The 21028-nt window shown below is 40.0% G+C and overlaps 1 protein-coding gene across 5 annotated transcripts in view; it reads right to left on the bottom strand.

The window, feature by feature from the left end:
- Window positions 1-1206: 1206 nt before the first annotated feature.
- arap2 (ArfGAP with RhoGAP domain, ankyrin repeat and PH domain 2) overlaps window positions 1207-21028 on the bottom strand; it is a 259679-nt gene continuing 239857 nt past the window's right edge. For 3 of the 5 annotated variants that reach the window (XM_033609724.2, XM_033609725.2, XM_078164874.1), the window contains exons 28-33: window positions 20532-20668; window positions 19561-19643; window positions 12631-12666; window positions 10409-10472; window positions 6426-6548; window positions 1207-5627 (exon numbers count right to left, since the gene is read on the bottom strand). In XM_033609724.2, the coding sequence (XP_033465615.2) occupies window positions 5274-5627; window positions 6426-6548; window positions 10409-10472; window positions 12631-12666; window positions 19561-19643; window positions 20532-20668 (797 nt within the window). In that variant the 3' untranslated portion in view covers window positions 1207-5273. The remainder of the gene's footprint in view (window positions 5628-6425; window positions 6549-10408; window positions 10473-12630; window positions 12667-19560; window positions 19644-20531; window positions 20669-21028) is intronic. The other 2 variants (XM_033609726.2, XM_033609727.2) reach the window with 2 other exon arrangements.

The following is a 21028-nucleotide window of genomic DNA, read 5'->3' as shown; positions in this document are numbered from 1 at the left end:
TAGAGTTGGCGTCCCAGAACGTCAACAACCAACTCACCCAGGGTACCCTGCATGTTATATGTGGACGTGGAAAGTCCATGACCAAACGTTGATATGTGACGAGGTCGGGTGAGAATGTGTAGCTGCGGCACCAGTACATCACACAAGTGCTTGATCAGATTGGGATCTGGGGAATTTGGATGCCAGGTATTAACACTTTGTCACGTTCCTCGGGCAATTCCTGAGCAGTTTTTGAGCAACCATCAAGGAGTGCCATTGCCATTTTTGTCGCAATATTCAGAGTCGTAACAGATAAATAAAATTCCAATAATATTGTATTGTGGATCCTCTGGTGATTCCCACCCCTAGTTCGTAGATGATTTACAAACCAATTCTTAACCATGTACATTTCTCATTCCTTTGTTAGTGTAAGGTTTAAAAGTAAAGCCAATTCATGTGTTTAGTAATTACCTAAAAATTTACATTTACACATTTATGTTCACGGTTATCTTTCACATATTTACATGCTAAAATATTCACAGCAGTATTGTCAAAAACAGTTAAATAATTTGCTGGATCTGTCGCAGTAATTCTCACACACATTTACCTCAGTCTAAGTCCTTCTAGCTGCTCATTGGTTAGTTAAGAGACGTGACAAGTATAACAAGGAAGTGTAACCAACCTTTTTTTGTAATAGGCTTTTTACGTTTTTTTACATGAAGGTAGTGGTGGAGACGGTACAATACTTCCCTCTGATGTGTTGTGGAGTAAACGAAAGAAATGCAAATAATTAGGTTAAGTACAAATACCTCAAAACTGTCCTTATGAACAATAATTCCATGACTGTACTAGTTATTTTCCATGACTGCAGCCGCATAAGCTGTTACCTCACCAGTTATATGGTCAATGTCGTCGCATATAATGACTTTGCAGAGCTCTTCAGTGACCTCTCCTCCACCATATGGTGACCTTTGTCCACTATAGGCCTCAGAGGGACGGCAAAAATGCTGGGTTATACAGACACAGAGGACAACAGAGGTAAATATACATAGAGATGACAGTCCGAGGGAGGCTGCAGAGGAGCTAGAGATGACATCAGGAGGCAAGAAATTACAGTTTGGTGCAGAATCTTAAAGAGATTATTATTTTTATGGCTCTCAAGTGAGTTATAATGTGACTGTGAAAGGAAACAGGCATTTAGTGCTGAACAAATGAGTCAGACGCATATATAGTATACAGTATTATTGCACATCAGATCCAGGAGGTTGTATTGTACAGTACGTCTGCTGCCAGTGGAAGCAAGGCTGCATGGGATGAAAATGACTCTCAGCAGGCCAATTAAGCACCGACGTAATCATTTCCACCACTGCAATGAACATAGTAATATAACTAATATGTGCGAGGGAAGAAAACACATATTTGCACAGTGCAAACAAAGCCCTAATAAGAAATGCTCTGACCACGAATGCACAAATGTGGCAGCTCTATGATTAGAATAGAAGGACATGAAACAAAGGACAAGCAGCTGGCGTACGGGGCTGTAATGAAAATAAAATGTTAATATGAATTTTTCATGGAGGAACCTGTGTGACAATTGCCTACGTGTGCATTTTCCGGCGGCTATACATTATTCAACAACAGCGTGTGACTTGAAACGGGGAGTTTATTCTTACACTTCACTCGGGCAAATGCAGAATTTGATGAAATCTATGAATAAAATAATGCTATAATTACACATAAATAAGTCAAAGATGAAGTCTTTTCTTGCGTTGAATTGCTCGACGTGCTTCCGGGACTCCTGCAGAAGTGTTCATGGACTAAAACAGAGGGAAATCTATCCAAAGGAGTAAAAAATCCCTACAGATACTGAGCAGATTTACCTGAGCCCAAGTGACTGCATTATATAAACCTAGAGAGAGCAGATGCAATATTAAAATAGAAATAAAACACAGATAAAACAGCTCTCAGCAACTGCACAGAAAAAAAAATCCAATCATGATGCATAATAAACCCGAAAGCAATGACGGTAATTATCATTTAACACTGATGCTTTCATTCTCATATTATTTTAATGGCTTTACTTCATGCTGTATTTTATTTTTACCTAACTGTAATTATCTGATGGATCTGGGTGTATTTGTAGTTTCAGTGCTACAAAAAAAAGAAGCATAAAACTGGCAATTTCTCTGAAAAACAATTTCCTGTGTGTATCTCCCTCTTTCTGTTTCGCGCTTGCACACTGACACCTCGACCGTCTCCATTGTTCCCACCATCTGCATTTCTGTGGAAACACAGGAAAGGTAATTTTTAGCCAGAGCGTTTGGCAACAGATAGAAATGTTTTATTTGCACTGCTCCAGCGAGAGACCTGAGCGCAGCATTTCCTCCTCAATTTACTTTTTTAAAAAGTGAAAGTCAGTATTAATTCCCGCATATAAAAGCATGTGCGCTTAAAAGAGACCATCAAATGGAAAATTAGAAATTTTTAGATCAGAGTCTGTTCTGGAATGTCGAGTTTACACATGAATTTTAACAGGAAAGCTAAAATCATGTTTCTCTTCAGGTTAATTTATCTCTCAAGGCCCGCTCCTGATTGAGCATGGCGTTACTAAATTTGATGGTGTTATTATTTGTGGATATTTTAAGGTTGTTTCCGCAGAGTGGAGTCTTCAGATGAGTCTTTCATCTAATATATTTTATTAAAACTCTGGGTGTAGGGAGGCAAAAATACACACCTGTTACACATTTTTTTTTCTGCAAATAGCATCTATTTCTGTGGATCTGGTGACACCTTTGGTAACCCATAGAATATTTTAATACATATACTTTAAATTCTTAATCAAAACTGAACATGAACCAGAAATCTAAAGTCTCATGGAACTTTTGTGAGTCTTCTGCAAATCATAACTTATTATATTTAGCATTTCTGGGTGTTTTTTAACCAGTTAACATGCAAAAACAAGCTAACGTGAAGAGACGTTAGCTAAATTTATCTAACGTTAGCATAAATTGTTTTGTTCTTGTACAAAATCACTGATGATGAAAGTGAAACTAAATCATCATTAAATTGTCCACTAATGCAGCATGTTTAAGCATCTTGCAAATATTTATTACTTTATTTAAACTGTACATTAAAATTACGTTTGGTGGCAACCAGTGCAAAGTTTAAAGTGGTGCACCACAGAGTAATATGCTTCAGAGACAATGCAAGCTAGCTATACAGCTAATGGTTACAGTACCAAAACAAAAATGTGGAGAACTGTATAAAACATATTAAAAAAAGAGAAAGAAAAAAATATATATAAATAAATAATACTCATGAGATTGGTCACCACTACTAGCTAACATAGCATCTCATGTAAAGTGTGCTAGCAAACCCAAAACCTGCTCTTATCATTTGAATATGACATGCTAAACCAGTTCTTTGCATACAAGGTACAAGTTTTATAATCCTGTGTGGTGATGGCGGACCCTGCCACTATTATTAAGAGCCCACCTCCAGTAATTGGCATTTTTATGATATTTATTATTAATTCTGAGTCATTTCTAGACAATGTTGCTCACCACACTCTTCCCCTCACATTTTCTAACAAATACTTTCGTGCTCAAAGTTTAAAAAAAATTAATATAAGTGTTTAAAAACATATAAAATATGAATTAGAAATAAATAATACTCATGAGATTGGCCACCACTACCAGCTAATATTGCATCTCATGTCTATTAGCTGGTGTTAATGGCTAGCAAGCCCGAAACCTGCTCTTCTCTTTTGATTTTGATATTCATGCACCATTCCTTTGCATACAAACTAGTTTTCTAATTCTATGTGGTGATGGCGGACCCGCCACTATGACTTAGAGCCCTCCTCTAGTGTATTTGGCATTTTTAGCATCTTTTATTTTCCTGAGTCATTTTTCAACAGTAGATTAACCACACTGATTCTGTAACATTTCTGACAAATAATATTGTGATCAAAAAGTGAGGGTTGTTGTTGCTAGAACGAGATGATAACGTATGACAGTAATAATACACAACACAGCAACTGTCTCTTGCACTAGCTGTCTTCTTTACCGTCTCCTGTCCACAGTGAACTGCAGGATGGCTCAACATATTGCCAAGTCGCTGCTTAAAATGCATTTTGGGACATTTTGGTGGTTTGCAACATCCACCAGTACCGGTTTCAACAGGTCAGGATGCTGGAAAGTGCACCATTTTTCAGCCTAGACACAAAAAAGATCTCCTGGCAGCAACAACAAAAAGTCCTGGTAGAGAAACAAAAACATAAAATGAATCACAGTGCTGTCCGGTGCGGTGTCAGTCCTGGGGGCTAAGGTGCAGGCGGCTGGTGCTGATGGGCGTTGCATCTCCAAAACACTGCCGTTTCAAACTGCATTTCAAATGGCAGACCTCGGCAACATGTCTCCCCTTCCTCTGGTGCGTTGTGGCCTGCGTGTGGCAGTGCGGCCAAACAGCGCCTCGCCTCTAAAATAACCGACAGCTGGAGGAGGAAGAGACGGTCAAGAAGATAGCACGTGAGAAAGAGACTGAGTAGAGGTGTGCTAATTCTTGTCTCATATTTGGCTTATACAAACTGCTGCAGCTGCAGTCTGGTTGCCATGGTAACGGACTACATCTGACTATTAACCACACCCCTATTTTATGTTTGAGAAAGAGCGTCAACTGTTAAGCAGAAAGTAACACAGGTGGGAGGGGAGCTTTAAAAATACAAGAAATGGTGTTTAATGTGCAACTACATGTCGTAGCGTTTGCAGCAAAAGTGCTTGTTATAAAATTTATCGTTTACCTTGAGATAAACTTCACTGTATAAGAACTAAAATAATCACAATACTAATAATACTCAGATGATGTCAAAACAGTTTTTTCAAAGTAACTGGAAACTTTCAAGCATGAAGCAAACACTTTGGAGTATTTGTGGAAAACTTCTGTGGTTTGACAGCCGAACATGTCTTTGTAACGTTCTCTGGGTTTTGAAGAGCGGCATATAAATCACGCTTTGTAGTGCTTGGGTCAGCGCCATGTCCAGCTGAGGTTTGCATGACCTCCACTGCCTCCTGCACCTGTTTTCCACGTCCCCTTGTGCATCGGCATCCCTTTATATATCCGAGTTCAAAAGCAGTCTCCAGGCTATGATCCCCCCTCATGAAAGCAACTTATTTTGGCTCCATCTACATTGTGTGGTCTCCTCTGTCAGTCTCCATGTCTTTTCTACACTCAGCCCTGTTGTGTTTGTCTTACCATTCAAAACTGACCTCTCTTTCTCCTGACTTCTCTTCCTGTCAGTCACTGCTCTTGGCGCTGCGACTAGTCTTGCTCAGCACCGAGTTAAGTTCATCCATCAGATTAGGCGGCATCATGCTCTCCCCGCCCAGAATGGGTCTCCTGCTGAGGGTCTTACAGCCACTCTGAGGAGGAACGGGCAAAGCCGCGGGCTGCCACTGTCTGGACGGGGACGGGGAAGGGAGGCGTCGAGGCTGGCCAGAATCCGCAGAGGTTCTCCTGTGGGGGATTTCAGGGGCCTTGAGCATGTCGAGCTTCAGGGAGTTGGCTATGGTGTTTGTCTTTTGGTGAAGAGTGGCGTCCTTGGTCCGCCTCAGGCTGCCATCAACAAGAGAAATCCTCTTGTCTGTCAGCTGTGGGCAAATATGGCAGATAAGGATAAATTGGGATTGCAACCACAGACTACAGAAATAGCCTTTCCCCATCCGTCACAAGAGTTGCTTGTACTATAATTTACGTAGGCAATAAAAATAAAAATGTTTAAAATATTTAGAGCATTAATAGAGCAGCAAACCACTATTTGCTATGTAAAAGTAAGGTGGAGTAATAGCGTCCTGAGCAGAGAGTGAAGTCACGCTCCCTCCGTGCGTAATCCGAGCTTCTCTGTTCTGTTTTCCCCAAACATGTTCCACCTTGAAAAATTTTACATCCCACTGGCTAGCTAACTGACGCCCTACCACTGTTAACAATGCCCCGACCCACGTCTGTAGGGTGTCGTCCTAGTTGTGGAAGCATAACACCCACCCTCTAGTCTCCTCCCCAAGTTAACACCATTATCTCTGTCAGCCGTTGTCGTTGTAATAACTGTTAACGCTGTCAGCACCAATGGCTACTAGCACCGTTAGCTGCTAGCCACCTCCAGGTTGAGAGCCATGTGCAGACAATCTCGGCCCAAGACTATGAATCATAAATATGCTCAGGATGTCATATACAGATCCTTTAAAGTAATATTTAAAGCATATACAAGCTATTTCTCTGCTTCTCCAAACGCAACTTGAATGCAGCAGAAAACTGTCCGCAAACAGAAGATAAAATTAAAGGGTTTGAGGGCGGTGAAAAACTAGTATTTAACATTTTAACATTTTTAAAAGCATGTTGGTTAAAACATTTATGTACAGTACATATATAGTGTATATGTATTGATTTCTCACATGTTTGCTTGTATTGTTGTGTGTTGGCATCTTCCGGCCGTCAGTCACAGCGCCCCCTCTGGAGGATTTGTGATCTGCTGCTTCTTTAGAGTTACCGGTCTTAGGACAGAGGTCAGAACCAAACTGAAGACACACAACAAACAGCAGAAATTATGAGTACAGTAATAAAAAAATAAAATAAAACAAAAAATTGGGGCTGTGATTCAATGTGGACATCAAATAGAGTTCATGTTGATTCATATCCTTTATTACCTATTTAAGTTACCTAGTCTGAAGTGCTGTACAATCAAAAAATAACTCCCATAGACTAGTTTAAAAAATATAATAATAACAAAAGCAAAAAGGGAACTGATTTAAACAAAAGAGCAATGCTTTTTGTCGATAATAAGCACTATATAATTTACATTTCCCAACCAACTTCCATGAGTTGTTGTTATATTCAAGGGTTTTGTCTCCAGTTAATCTGATTCTCGATATTTAGGCTATGATCATTGCTGGATGCTCCATAGAGGAGTGTGTGTTTGGCTTAAGTGAACTGAATTACCTAAGTGACAACAAATTCATTGTCATAATTTATAAAAACTCAAATTTGTTAAGGATGGATATGGCTTATTTTCCTTGGCTAATATTTATGGGGATGTCCCTAGATTATATAATTGAATGTCATAGTAAACAACCTTCTGAATCGCCAGAGCGCAAGCTAGCTAATGCTTATCATCAGCTCCTTGATGGTAACAGAATATATTAACTTTCAACACTGCTCATTTTAAAAAGGTCAAGGCAAGAAAACTTGTTCTTTGTTTAGATAATGAATCATGCAATGGATAGTTTGTTTCTGGCTGCCAGCGTTAGCTAACATAGCTAGCTAGCGAGTGTGCTAACATTCGGGAGCATTCATTTCTAAGAGTCTAAACACACATTTGTCTTATAAAAAAGTTTGTTGTTTTCTTGCAGTCAGCCTTTCTGAAATAAACAGTGGTGAAAGTTAATATATTATGTTTTGATTAAGGAGTTAATAAGCAGCCAGCGTTAGCTAGCTGGTGCACTATCTAGCTCTTTGTCTACTTCCACCTTAAATGATATGATACAGGGACGTCTGCACAAAAATTAACCAAAATTAACCAAATCTATGCTTAACAACCGTGAGTTTTTATAATTAGGTACAGGCGGGAACCAATCTAAGCACACATTGTCTTGAATAAACAAGAAACAAGTATTCTTGCAGTGGCCTTTCTAAAATGAACAGTGGTGGAAGTTACAAGATTGATTAAAGTAGTCTGGTGCCGTTTAGTGGCTGTTTTGGTAAGGAACCGGAACCAGGGCGAGAGAGACAGGATCCGGAATTCGGTGGATGCGCCTTTCCGTCAAAATAAAAGCACCAAGCTAATAAAAATGCAGTGAAACTTTTTAATTTAAAGAATATAATTTACAAGAAAAGCCCCAAGCCATTACGTTAACCTTTTTCTTTTATTGTAAATCGATGGTGCACCAGAATTTGAAGTTTTACTTTGGTGAACACTTTTACTTTGGTGAATTTGGTGAATTCTGGATCCGCTCTCTAGACCGGAACCAGAATCCAGACAAAATTCAGAGTGAATGGAAACCAGGCTCTTCGCTGTACGTGAAGAGCCTGGTGACGCAAGGCTAGATTAAGGAGTAGACAGCGTTAGCTAGCTAGCGCACTATCTAGTATCAACAGCTAGTGTAACTAGCTAATTGTCTACCATCTCCACATTAAATTATATGATATAGGAACGTCTGCACAAGTATTAACTTGGGGAAAATTTGCCAAATCTGTGCTTAACAAATGTGAGTTTTTATAATTCGAGATGATAGTTATTTTAAGTAAACCTGTTCATGTAAGCCTCACACACTCCTCTTTTGGGCGTCCAGCAGCGATTGTACCCTAAATACCAAGATTCAAATTAACTGGTAGCAAGACTAAACACTTGAGTAACTTACTGATTAAGAAATGTAAACATTAAAGTGCTTTTTATCCAGAAAAATCGCAGCTTCCCCAATTACTAGCATTTATATAAAGTCATGTCATGTTCTCTCAAGTATGGCGATGATGTTGACATCCAATCCAGTGGCCTATGAGGCAACTATCTATGGCTATCTATGGCTAAAACTGCAAAGGTGCGTCTCCTCTGTGCTTCAACCTTGATCTTGGGACAACCAGAAATAAGTAGACCTGAGTGACCTTGACGGGATGTGTGGTTGCAAAAGGTCAGAGACATGGACCATTAAATGATTTGTAGGCAAACAACAAAATCTTAAAATCCTGATGCATGCAGGGAGGCAGTGAAGGGTGGTATATACAGGGGAATTTTTGTTCCTGTTCTTTGGAGCTGACAAAAACCGGCCAGTGTCCGAAAAATAATTGCTATTAAGAAAAGAAGAAATGGTGCAGTGGGTATCAGTAATCAGGATGTATAGGTATATAGGCACTGCATTTTTTTTTTTTAGCTGGACTCACACAAGTATCTTTAAAAATGAGGGGAAGTCTGTGCCATCGCAGCAGTCCGACTGTGTTCTGATCTCTGGCTAAACTTTCTCTTTAACAACTTCTCCCTTTACATCACTGTGACCCCCAGACCTATGGAACTGTCTCTCTTTAACAAATCTGTATTTCATCACTTGCTTGGACCTGTCCTTGGACCTTTACACATCCCCCCCCCCCCAAAACCCCCGACGCTCACCACCACCACCAGCCATTCCACCTTGCTTCTAAACGAGGTCCTCCATCGCCAGTTGCTATGGAAACTGTCGGAGCACAATGCTCGCTAACAGGTAAGAGAAAGGAAATCAAGAACACTGAAGTGCTCTCTGTCTACTTTCTCATCTACACTTTCTCTCTGCCCTTCCCACAAGTCCTGTGTCCTTCCCACAAGCTGGAAGCTGACAATCCTGATATTTAGCGGATTTGGGGGGTGAATCCTAATATTTTTAGCCGGCTCCTGTCTGCTATAGATTTAGTTGTTGCAGAGCTAAGAGCTTCTGCAAAGAGCACAGAAAAGTCACTGAAATAAACACCTTGAAACACTTAGAAACAACAGACAAAAATTGGCTTCCCCTTTAGATCAATCTCTCCCTGACAGTGTTGCCCTTTTTACTTGCTAACCCAAACTAAGGCACTAAAAGGCTTTTACAATAAGCACTTGTGATAAACAACACCGTGCTGCAGACGGGTTCCCATAAAGGAAGCCGAGCAGAGGGCTAATACCGATTAAATGTGCTGAGCGCACAATACAGAGCGTCGGAATCTAAAGATCTTTCACTTTAGGATGAGTGTGATGTTCAAGTCTGGAAATGAGCAGAAAATAGACACACATATTTAGTCTAATGAGGAAACAAGGCGGTTATTTCTTCCACTGAGTCATTAGGGATGAATATGAGAATACAAAAATATGACACATCCGTAGCTGCTCTGCCTGTGTTTGCTTTGCCTTGCATTATTTATGTCATATGTGCTGTGTCAGCGACTGACAGCGACAACACTTAGCTGTATCTGGGGGCTAAGTACCACAATGTGATTGTTACAGTCGCCTTGACCTTATTCTCACAGCTTTTCCACATAAAATGATTTATGTTATTGCTGAGTGACCTCAAAAACTTTACAGTTCTTTCCCTGTTTATGTATTTCATCTGCCTAACGGCACAATGGAAATGGATGATTGGGGGAAATATGATTTATCATATCTCCTTGTTCTGAGATATGGATTGTAAAAGATGATTTATTCCAGCCGTAATCGAGTGTATTTTTCATCCGAATGGGGAAGGGAAAAGGAGGATGTGTCCGCAATGTGCATGTCACATTCACTGATATTTTTGGTTTGCAGTAACAGTATAAGAGAAACTTCTGCTGCTGCTGCACTCCCCAAAAGTCACTGCATGCTCGGCTCATTAAATTGCTTCATCAAGCGTTTGCATGAGTGCTTCACTCACTCTGGTTCTGACATCTCCGTTGCACGTCATCTTACCTTCATCCTGATGATGTCCGTCACCCAGCTGACCTGAGCCTCCCTCGTCTCGCAGCAGAAATGCCTGAGGAGGGAAAGCTCAGTCGCATGAGTCACTGATTTCCACCTCGTTATTTTCACACTAATTTTAACCAGGTGACTGGATTTGGTGAGTCACGGCGCTGGACCACAGTCCTCTGAGGGGACAGTTCACTGATCACTGTAAATAGAGCTGATGATATGTGGGCCGGCTGCCACTACCTGTGATTACATTCATCTGCATGGGTGACGTATCCCTTTGCAGAGACCTGGTAATTAGTGCTGTGAGTAACAATGGGGGATGATGGTTTAAATAATATGTGTCACCTACTCAGGTTTATACAGTGCTCTGTTTTGCTGTGAGGTATTTCTGGTGTCTGCTAATGTGATTATGTTCTGTATCGTATGTTACTGCTAATATTAAACTGATTTAAACCGATAATGTAGCTAGGCCTCCTTCTGTTAGGCTTTTCTGTAGCACCCATTTTATGTATTTATTTCTTCTTCTCTGCTCTTCTTGAAATTCATACCATGAAATAAACATGGCTTTAAAGGAACAGTTCGCCCCAAAATGACAAATATGTATTTTTTCTCTTCGTAGAACTGAAGCCTACACTTTTTTATTTGAGGTTTATCTTCTTCTTAGCTTCTCTTTACAAACGGATGACAAGAATTTTAAGAAGCTGCCCAGAAGCCACTGCTTTCACATGGTTGATAACAAAATCTGACTCAAAAAACGGCTGCAATCAAAACGGCAAGACTAAAAGTATTTGGCTATACCTTCATCAAAGTTGTGCTTTGAGCTAACTTCAAGTGTGTCTCAAATCGCATATTAGCACACTAAGTTCACTACGAACTTCTTGCATGGTGCACTAATTTCAACAGGGTAGTGTTGTCTCATATTGCAGACTGCCATTTTGCACTTACCGGAAGTGACAATGGATTTTATTTTTTTTTTTTTTAGTTAACCGCCTCTTCTTCATCTTCTTTTTAAATTGCAAACGGACAGTGGAGCATTATCGTTAACATTTGACCCCTAAGTCCGTCAACACATAACCCAAACTTACGCCACAACGTCAATGATGTTCTGAACAAGTTAGCTAGCTATCAAATTCTAACGTTAGCTAGCAAGCTAACGTTAGCACTCGCATTATTGTTCACGATACCAAATCATTACAGATTCAACAAACTTTACTGACGGCTTCTATTCGACAACAGTGTTGGTACTTAGTGCAAACACTATGTATAACTAACAGACTCCTTATTGTCCCGAGCCACCATGCCTAAAGTTGAGAAGTCTGCTACATCACAAAGATGGCGGCCCTTAAGGGTGAGAAATATTCAACATTCAACTTTCGGACCGTTTTTAATGGGCACTAGAAGTACACGTCATTTTCTCATACTATGCAGTGTGAACACACCTAGCGCACGTGTGCACTCAACATATTAAGTGTTTAGTACAGAAGTATGTGATTTGAGACACACTGTTAGTCAACATGCTAACATGCTAACAATGACAATCTGACATGAATGTTAAAAAAAGTATAACATTTATCATGTCCACAATAGTTGGTGCGTTAGCATGCTAACATTTGCTAATTAGCACTAAACACACATGGCAATCCCTCAAAAAATTAGATATTTTAGTCTGGACCAAAGTCGATCAACCAACAAGCTAGCATAGCCATCCTCAGATCCTCATTACTAGCACTGTTAAAAATAATAATGCTCAGCATCGTCTTGTACCTTAGAATTATTTCCAGTGGTGTTGTTCCCTCAGAAATGTCCCCATCTTATTCAAATAGGTCCCATTAAAATAACGTTAAAATATATTAAAATAAATTTGTTATGAGAGGAGCTAGTATTTGTTTAGGAATTTGTCAATATAGGCAGCAGATAACTGATCAAAGGGAAGCTGTAAATGGAGATTAAATAACAAGAGAAAGAGAAAATGAATTGTATGGTATTTAACTTCCTGAGTTGACCGGACAGCAGCCTCTCAACATATGATCACTGTTAATATGCTTTAACACCACTGACTGTCCCACTATAATCCACTTGGATCATTACACAGTGCTTTAAATTCAACTTTTTACCTCTCTGCCACTTGATTCCTTCTGTTTTAGAGATGTTTTAAGTGGAAAGGGTCAAAGTCAAACTCATCAATTATTGAATAACAGAATTTCTGTACGGCACTCACTCACCATTGTTGTTTATCGGTGTAGACTGTGAAGCCCCAGCTGTTGAAACGAGAAGGACACGGGTTAAATTCAGACACTTTGCTTCTGCAAACTGAAACTTGCAATGTACTGAACACCAACTTTGTTTGAAGACAGAGGTTATAAACATGTTTTTGTGAAAGGAAAGTTGAATTTCAAAGTACTCAGCTCCAGAAAAGAGTTGTTGTAGAAAGTGTTGTTGAAGATAGCAGCAGGTCAAAACCTTTTCATCAAAATGCAAAAGTTCATAAACGTTAGGTGCTAAACAGTGGAATTAATTAAATCAATCAGTGGAGTTCCAGCCCACATGTTTATGCAAGGGCAGACCTCAGTATGCTCAGGGCCAAAGTTTACAATACACCAAGCTCACGCTGCTCATTATAAGCCTTAAACTAGTTTGTTGGGAGAGATGCAAAACATACTGAATGTCCAGAGTTTACTTTATGTACATTTAAAGCCTATGTAAACCAAAATTCACAATAGTCTTTTCTTACTGTGTAAGTTAGAGTGTTGTGTAAGCCTATGTAATAGTAAGCAAGTGGAAATTTGTCTTTGGCTTCTCTCAAACACATCAAAGGTGCAGATACATATCACAACCCACCATTAAATACGTACAACTTTACAATGTATATGATACAATAGTACAAATAGGCAGATAGGACCAATAAGTTATGTAAATAGCAGTGTTCCCTGGTATGGTCATTCTGTCTTCATTGCCTGTATGACACAGGGAATAAAGGACTTCTTATATATGATCCAACTGGTTCTTGGGGCCCTACATCAACGCCCAGACGGACACAACTCAAACTTTGAGCGTGATGGATGTGAGGCATCAGCAGTTATACGTTTGGCCTTCCTACGTACAGCACTGTCACATATATTGCTGCGTTGTTTCTGTGACTTCCAAACTGTTTTTCCTGCAATGTTGACAATACTGGAAAGCTTGTTTTTGCTCAAGATGATGGTGGTGATGGTGTATAGCTAGTCGTTGTAAGTAACTTCAAAACAGGCTAAGCTAATGCTAGTGAGATGCTTGGTGTTATTTTTTGGCAGCAAGTTAACAGGTGAGTTACAGTTTGCTGTATGGGGACAGTAACAGTAGCGTAACACTTCTCCTTGAAACCGTAAATTTCTATGGTGAAGAAATAGTGATTGCGTACGTGACACTACAACAAATAGTGCCCACAGATTGGGTGATTAGCTCGATCTGTGAACAGTAAAGCCCATTGAATCCCGTAAGCAGCTGTGTTGAGAGAGTTTGCTTTTGGTTTCTGATGGTGGAGCCACCTACACAAAGACAAGCTACAAAGTAATTGAAAATGTGATTTTGGTGTTTATCCATTATGGCTGATGGATGTGAGTACTGTAAAAATATATGATCGCCTCAGTGTAGCTGCTGAATGTTCCCAAATTCATCCACTGGCTATGTTTACATGCCAACTCTTGTTCTACTCATATTCAGAATATAACAATATTCAGAATTCCGGTTTTATTCAGGTTTTCATAGCAGTTTTTGGACATGTATACTGTGATAGCCCTCTTGCGTCTTCCCCTTTAAGAAAGGAAGTGCATCATTGATAAACTTATACCATGTGTGCTGCTCCTCCTCAGCTATATAAGCTGCTGGAGTCAGTTTCTCTCTAACCCTGGCTCTGTTTCCTGGTTTTGTTGTCTGCTGTCTGCTGTTTTTCCTTTTGTTTTTATTTTTCTTGTCCAGTACACTTCACTATACACTCAAACAACACACAAAACTCTACTGATGTTACTGATGTATATATTTTATGTTGCATTGGTTAATGTTTACTTTATTAATTTACTCTATAAAGTAAACTCTATTAGGAGCTGCACTGTGCCAAAATAAATCCAAACCTCTATGACTGGACCATGTGTGTAATGTAGCACAGTGTTAAAAATGTTACTGATAGTATTCTTACTCACACCTTCAACTCAAACCACCAAAATATATCATTTAATCATTAAATTAACATCATAAACATGTGGGTGACTAGTCGACTAATGGCCCTAAATGATGGCTATTGGTCAATGCGGTAAATTGTTAGTTGGGGGCAGCCCTAGTATTTTCTGCTCAATAAGACACTCAGCTTTAATATATATGCATTTTTACTATTCCAAGCCACATTTCCAGCGGCTTTAAATGATCACATATGCATGCTGCTGAAGGCTAAATAACCACAAATTCGTACTCCGCTCAGATATGTGTACAGAGGTGTAAACATGCAAGTAATATGTGTGTTTCAGTGCGAATTAACCTGCACAGAGGCAGCATAAGGTGAAGAGACCACCTTCCAGGAGAATACACCTTCTCTGAAACCCTTCACAGCCGTGGCTGAACAGGAGCAGAGAAGTGGGGGAAGAACAAAGCGAAAGAGGGGGCAGAGATAGAGAGCCTGCAGCCTGGAGCACCACTCCTGTGAGTTAAGGCAGCCGATCCAACCCCGCAGTAGGCCGCTCACAGATAGACCTCTGCCTAATGAGGTACTGGAGCGCTGCCTCTCCTAACCCTCTCACTATGACTCCCTCCGTTCTCCTCAGCACTCTGTCTTTATTTCTTTATTCACCGTATCACTTCTCCCACAGCCCACTCAACAGTATATCTATGATACCACGCTGTATCATCCTCTCCTTCTGTCCCTCTTTTCCCCCTCTCTACTCATCTCCCACTCCCTCTCTCTTATCCACTCTCTCTCCCCTGAAGGACGGCGTAATGCAGACAATCGCTTGCTGGACTCATTTTTCACGCTTCCCGAGACTCCAAATTCCGACATGGGGAAAATTATGAGGAATTAGAATTGGGTAATGTGAAATATAGGGTTTGGCTCCTCAAAAAAAGTTGAGCTGCTGAGGGTTTGGCATGTGTCATAAATTACAATAATAGAGGATCATTAAAATAAAACACTGGCAGCGGTGTTTTCCACGTGCGGACTAGTTTGTATTTGTTAAAACGCAATTACATTTAATCAATTTCATTACGGTGAAAAATACGACGGGGTCAGGAGTGGCCCTGGTATCTCCCGGTGACGCTAAACTTTGAGGGAAGAGAAAGGGCAATATATCTTCGGGGACAAATAGTTTACACACAAACAAAGGCAGCGGCGATGCTAAATAATCACTAGTTCATCTTAATAACACCGAGGGGTGGAGTGTGCAGCAGTTATTTTGGCTCTAATGAGTCACGTTTGACCACATTCATTATGCAGCCACACCAAGTTTTCGCACTGGAAAAATTACAGAGAAATAGTTTGGCTTAATACAATATTTACTGCACGGAAGACAAAAAAACTATGCAAGGAGGGAATGGAAATTTATAGAAATGACCATTAAAACTGGCTCATAATTGTCGATTGCCTGCTGTGGCAGAGCCGGTTGTGACGGTGATTTAACGCCCAGGAGAAGCAGGTATAAAATTTGTGGCACTGTTGTTTTAGTGGCTGCTCACAGAGGGAGAGAGACAAGCCATCATCCACATTTCAGTTATATCTATATGACAATGAAAACCATTTCACTGATGGAAGGGAAAAAGAATATTGCAGCAAATGAATAAATGCTTATGAATTGCACTTTGCAGGAGCTCAAAGGACAGGACTGAATTTATATGTTTCCAGGTATTACACCAGACGTGATGCTCTGTTTGGTTTGAAGCAGCCAATCATGCACTTATTACATTTCACATTGTTTTTATCCATTTACTGCAGTAATCTTGTCAAAGCACAAACACAAACATATATTTTACTCTGACGGCGTCTTCACACGATACGACTGTAATGAATCTGAATGTGGAAGCTGGATGCTGACCTTCTCACGGTCCTCCTCAGTGCTTGGAGTTACTCACGACTTATGACTGCACCTCTCAAACTACTTCGTCCAACCTTTATGTTCAGCTGACAGCATATCATTTACCACCTTATTCTTCAGCAGGATTTATACTTATGCATCCAACTGAAGCCATACCTATGGCATACGCCGTAGCCTGACGTGCACCTCCCCAGAAATGTAACTACACGTCGCAGCGACGCTGAAACCATTTCCCTCAGTGGAAACAAAGCTTTAATTTACTTTAATAAAAGCCTCCACAAAAATAGCATTTTAAGTCTTGTGTGTGATTTATCCTGGCTTCATATGAGTAGAGGAAAAGTCCACTAGCTGCTAGGCTAATTTATACAATGTAAAATACCATAGGCTTGTGCTAATAACGTTAGAATGTTTTATTTGTTTGGAAAACATGTTTAGTATAAGACAGTTGTTTTGTCAGTGAACCTTGTGAGTTGTAATGGAGCTGAATTTTGTAACGTTACCTTTGTTAAATGTTGCTGTGGTTTCGTATGAGTAGAGGAAAAGTCAGCTAGCCGCTAAGCTAATTTATACAATGTAAAATGCCATAGGCTTGTGCTAATAATGTTTGCATGTTGTATTTGTGGGGGAAATGTGTCCAGATAAAGACAAGTGTTTGTCTGTGAATGCTGCGAGTTATAGTGAAGCTGATTTGTGTACTTGTGTTTGAAATTGTCTCTATTAAGCCATGTTTAATGTGTGTTTAATGTGTGTTTTAATTCAACTAAACTTTACAGCACTTCACAGAAACCTCCACCACCAACTAGTGTTTTGGAGGTGTAACTGCAGAGTGACACAGACACACCACCACACAAGTATAAATGCTCACAACGGTGTAGGCCACATGAGTAGGCTACAGCTATGAAGTTTCCAAATACGTTGTGTTATGCTTGTCAAGTTGCGTTTTCTTTCTTTCCTGTGGCGGCTGACCTACATGACAACAATCGACTGGATTATAATGGTGGCCAACATAGCAACCCTCCAAAATTGAAGCCAAAACATCTCAATCACCCCCTGGTGGCTGGCTGCAGTATTGGCCATGAACCACGCCCCCTCCGTGGTAGCAGATGGGACATGGGCCGACCTAAAAGATCAAAGTACACATCAAATAAGAGTTTCTCCAAAATAGTTCAATTTTAGGTAGTTCTTATCAACTGATGTTTGTTTGACTGTTTTTTTTACCGATAAATTTGGTGTTAATTAGTTATTTGATGCTATAAAAAGAGGGTTGGACGTCATGATTGACAGTTCTGGGTGTCAATCGGTGTATTTGTGATAAGTAGTGCTGCTTGTGATTGATTGGATGGGTGTTTGGGCAGGAACTCGATATCCCAGAGATTGTGACTGCATAGACAAAATGACACCACCAGTGCAAGATGGCAGTGTCCGTATCCGCGATAATTTGGCTTCATTTTTGTACCCTGGGGGTCAGTGAAGACATGTCGTCCATCTTTATATACAGTCTATGATTACTAACCAACCATCCTGACTCAAAATAATGACAATAATGTAGTTGTAGGTGGAAAGTTTCTCTGTAGAAAGTTGCATGACAGATCGTTGGAAAAACTTAAAGTATTCAGCATGGTTTGCAAATTCAAATTAAATTGCCACAGCAGTTACTTGTCCTCGACCTATGACCTCAAGCAAAAAACCCTACCAAAACTACAGGGCTTCACCAATCTGGAGTACAGCAGTATCTTATTCACGGGTGAATACTGAAACCTTTAACAGAGAAGGTAAATGATGCTTCGGCTAAACGAATAGCTAAAAACTGCCATCAAATTAACACAGTAGAAGACAATGGACTGAGAGAAATCATTCTAATTGCATCATCACCTCCTGTCAAGAATACACACTCAGTGTGAAGGCGAGAGAACGGAGTGTGAACATGCTTGAGCAAGCAGAGGACATCACTCTCACAAGGGATCAATGGATCTGTCAGTGATGACAACTGCTCACAGAAGTCCATGATTTTACATTTGAATTTCAATTTTTACAAACTTCAGTCTGAAGAATAAAAACAATTGTAATTAATCACAGCAAACTGTGAGATTATTATGTTATTATTATTATTCTTATTATTTAAATTGATTATCTGTCCAAGTCTACCTGTTTCTTTCTTCTTTTTTTGCACTTCATTTTGTTTCTTAGAGGATGTCTCTAAGGAGAGCAGAGCTCCTTAAAAATAAAAGCATATCAGTGCAAACAGACTTCAACGGAGTCCGAATGAAAGGCAGCTGTAAACATTCAAAAAACAGGAATTTGTTGCGCACAGTCACACCTCCAAGACACTAGTGAAGTGCTGTAAAGTAGTACACAAATCAGCTTCACTATAACTTGCAGCATTCACAGACAAACACTTGTCTTTATCTGGACACATTTTCCCAACAAATACAACATGCTAACATTATTAGCACAAGCCTATGGCATTTTACATTGTATAAATTGGCCTAGCAGCTAGCAGACTTTTCCTCTACTCATATGAAGCCAGGGACAACAGCAACATTTAACAAAGGTAAAGTTACATAATTTGGCTCCATTACAACTCACAAGGTTCACTGACAAAACAACTGTCTTATACTAAACATGTTTTCCAAACAAATACAACATGCTAACGTTATTAGCACAAGCCTATGGCATTTTACATTGTATAAATTAGCCTAGCGACGAGCAGAGATTTCCTCTGCTCATATGAAGCCAGGATAAATCACACACAAGACTTAAAATGCTATTTTTGTGGAGGTTTTATTGTCTTCACAATTTATTGTTTCTTATCTGTGAAATTAAAGTCAATAAAAGCTTTGTTTCCACTGAGGGAAATGGTTTCAGCTTACAGAAATAGACAGGAGGTCTGCAATGGCGTGACGCGTAGTTACATTTCTGGGGAGGTGCACGTCAGCTCGTAATGGTCAGCAGTCATATTTGTATGAGTGTGACTGAAAACATGCAGCAATCCAAGACAGGTGACTAATACAGTGATTTTAGCACGGTCACAGATATTTAAATCTCTCTCATTCACATAGATTCAGATTTTGTATATTTATTATGCGTGTGAGTGCAGCTTACCTGGTTGGAGGTTTGAGCTTTTTCTTGAGGCCAAGGTAACATTTCACAGAGCTGAGTTGGATCACTTTCTCTGCTTTAGTGCCCTGCAAATAAAAGAGGAAAGGATATTTTGGATGAATAAATTAATTTGAGGAAAAACTCAACTCAACTCAGCTTAATACAACAAAATAGAGTAAAATGCCAACAAAGTATCTGCGCAGCATCAAAACACGACAATCATTTTGAATCATTGCCAGCAAACCTCGTCTTCCAAGCAACAGAGAACAAAGTGGAGAAGAGAACAAAGCGAACAAAATCAAAGTTATAGCTTGCCTCTGACACCTACACATCACAACCCACCACCCAGTCCCTGCTTCATCCAACATAATTTACGCTAAATACAGACCTGGCAATAACTGTAGGGGTCAAAGAATATCAATTAAATTTCAGAAACACTCCTAATTTTCATAGCATTTACATGGTAATTAGCCACATTCTTGTGCAACTTGATATTTAGAAAAGCTTTCAGTGAAACCGCCCCTCACTATTTTCCCTCCCCCTCTCCTGCCAGAATTACTGCACCTCCATCAATTATTAACACTTCTTCACACTCCTTTACGAATCCCATGTTTCAACTGCAGAAATGTGCTGAGAAGAAAAGGCCTCCAGGGAACTCGGGCCTGCTGGTCCTTTCTGAAGCACACTCTGTATTCTTCCTTTCTTTCGAAAGAGAGTGGGAAGTCTGCTGCCATCAGTGTGTTTTATTTTCCTACTTAATTTGGGTGGAGTTGGGTCTATTTGGTTGCAGTTTATGTGGGCGCCATACTAACACATTTCAGTTTGCTGAAGCAGTTCTATAACCTTAAATTCCCCCGTGATACAAAGCACTCTCTGTTCGCCCGATACTTTGTGTTTGCATGCTCAAACCCGTGGTGGAAAGTGTTTACAGTAGATGTGGCAGCAGATTAAGCTGAAAATAAAAGTGTACTTACTCTGCTATCTCTGAAGAGCAGCAGCGTCTCTGCACGTAGTTCGACATATTTGTCCTGGAATTTGTGCCCCGACAGCAGTTTGGAGGATCCATCGCTGAACTTCAGAGACTCTCTTTTTGCGGACTGTCTTTGATCTGCTGTGAAAGACAATAATGTCCATTAAAGAGATTTTCTGTCAGCCCAGAGTGGTGCACAAGTTTATCAGCTGGCGCTGAAATGATTTGTCAGTTAATCTATCAATGCTTTGATCAACATAGGTCACCATTTCAGTTTTGTATAGTGTTACATTATTTTGAGGTGCTTTCACACCGTTGGTTCATTCAAACTCAAGTTTTTTTGCCCCCTAAGTGCGGTTCATTTGGGCAGGTGTGAACACAGCAATCACACTCAGGTGTGCACCACAACCAGACTGAGACCTTCTTGAAGAGGTGATCTCGGTCTGGTTACAAATGAACTCTGGTGCGGTTCGTTTGTAGTGAGAACGTGTTCCGACCTGG

The sequence above is a fragment of the Epinephelus lanceolatus genome, chromosome 22 (assembly GCF_041903045.1).
Source record: "Epinephelus lanceolatus isolate andai-2023 chromosome 22, ASM4190304v1, whole genome shotgun sequence".
Taxonomy (NCBI): Eukaryota; Metazoa; Chordata; class Actinopteri; order Perciformes; family Serranidae; genus Epinephelus; species Epinephelus lanceolatus.
Note: the sequence above shows the minus strand (reverse complement) of the source record. Positions and strands in the feature narration are given on the sequence as shown.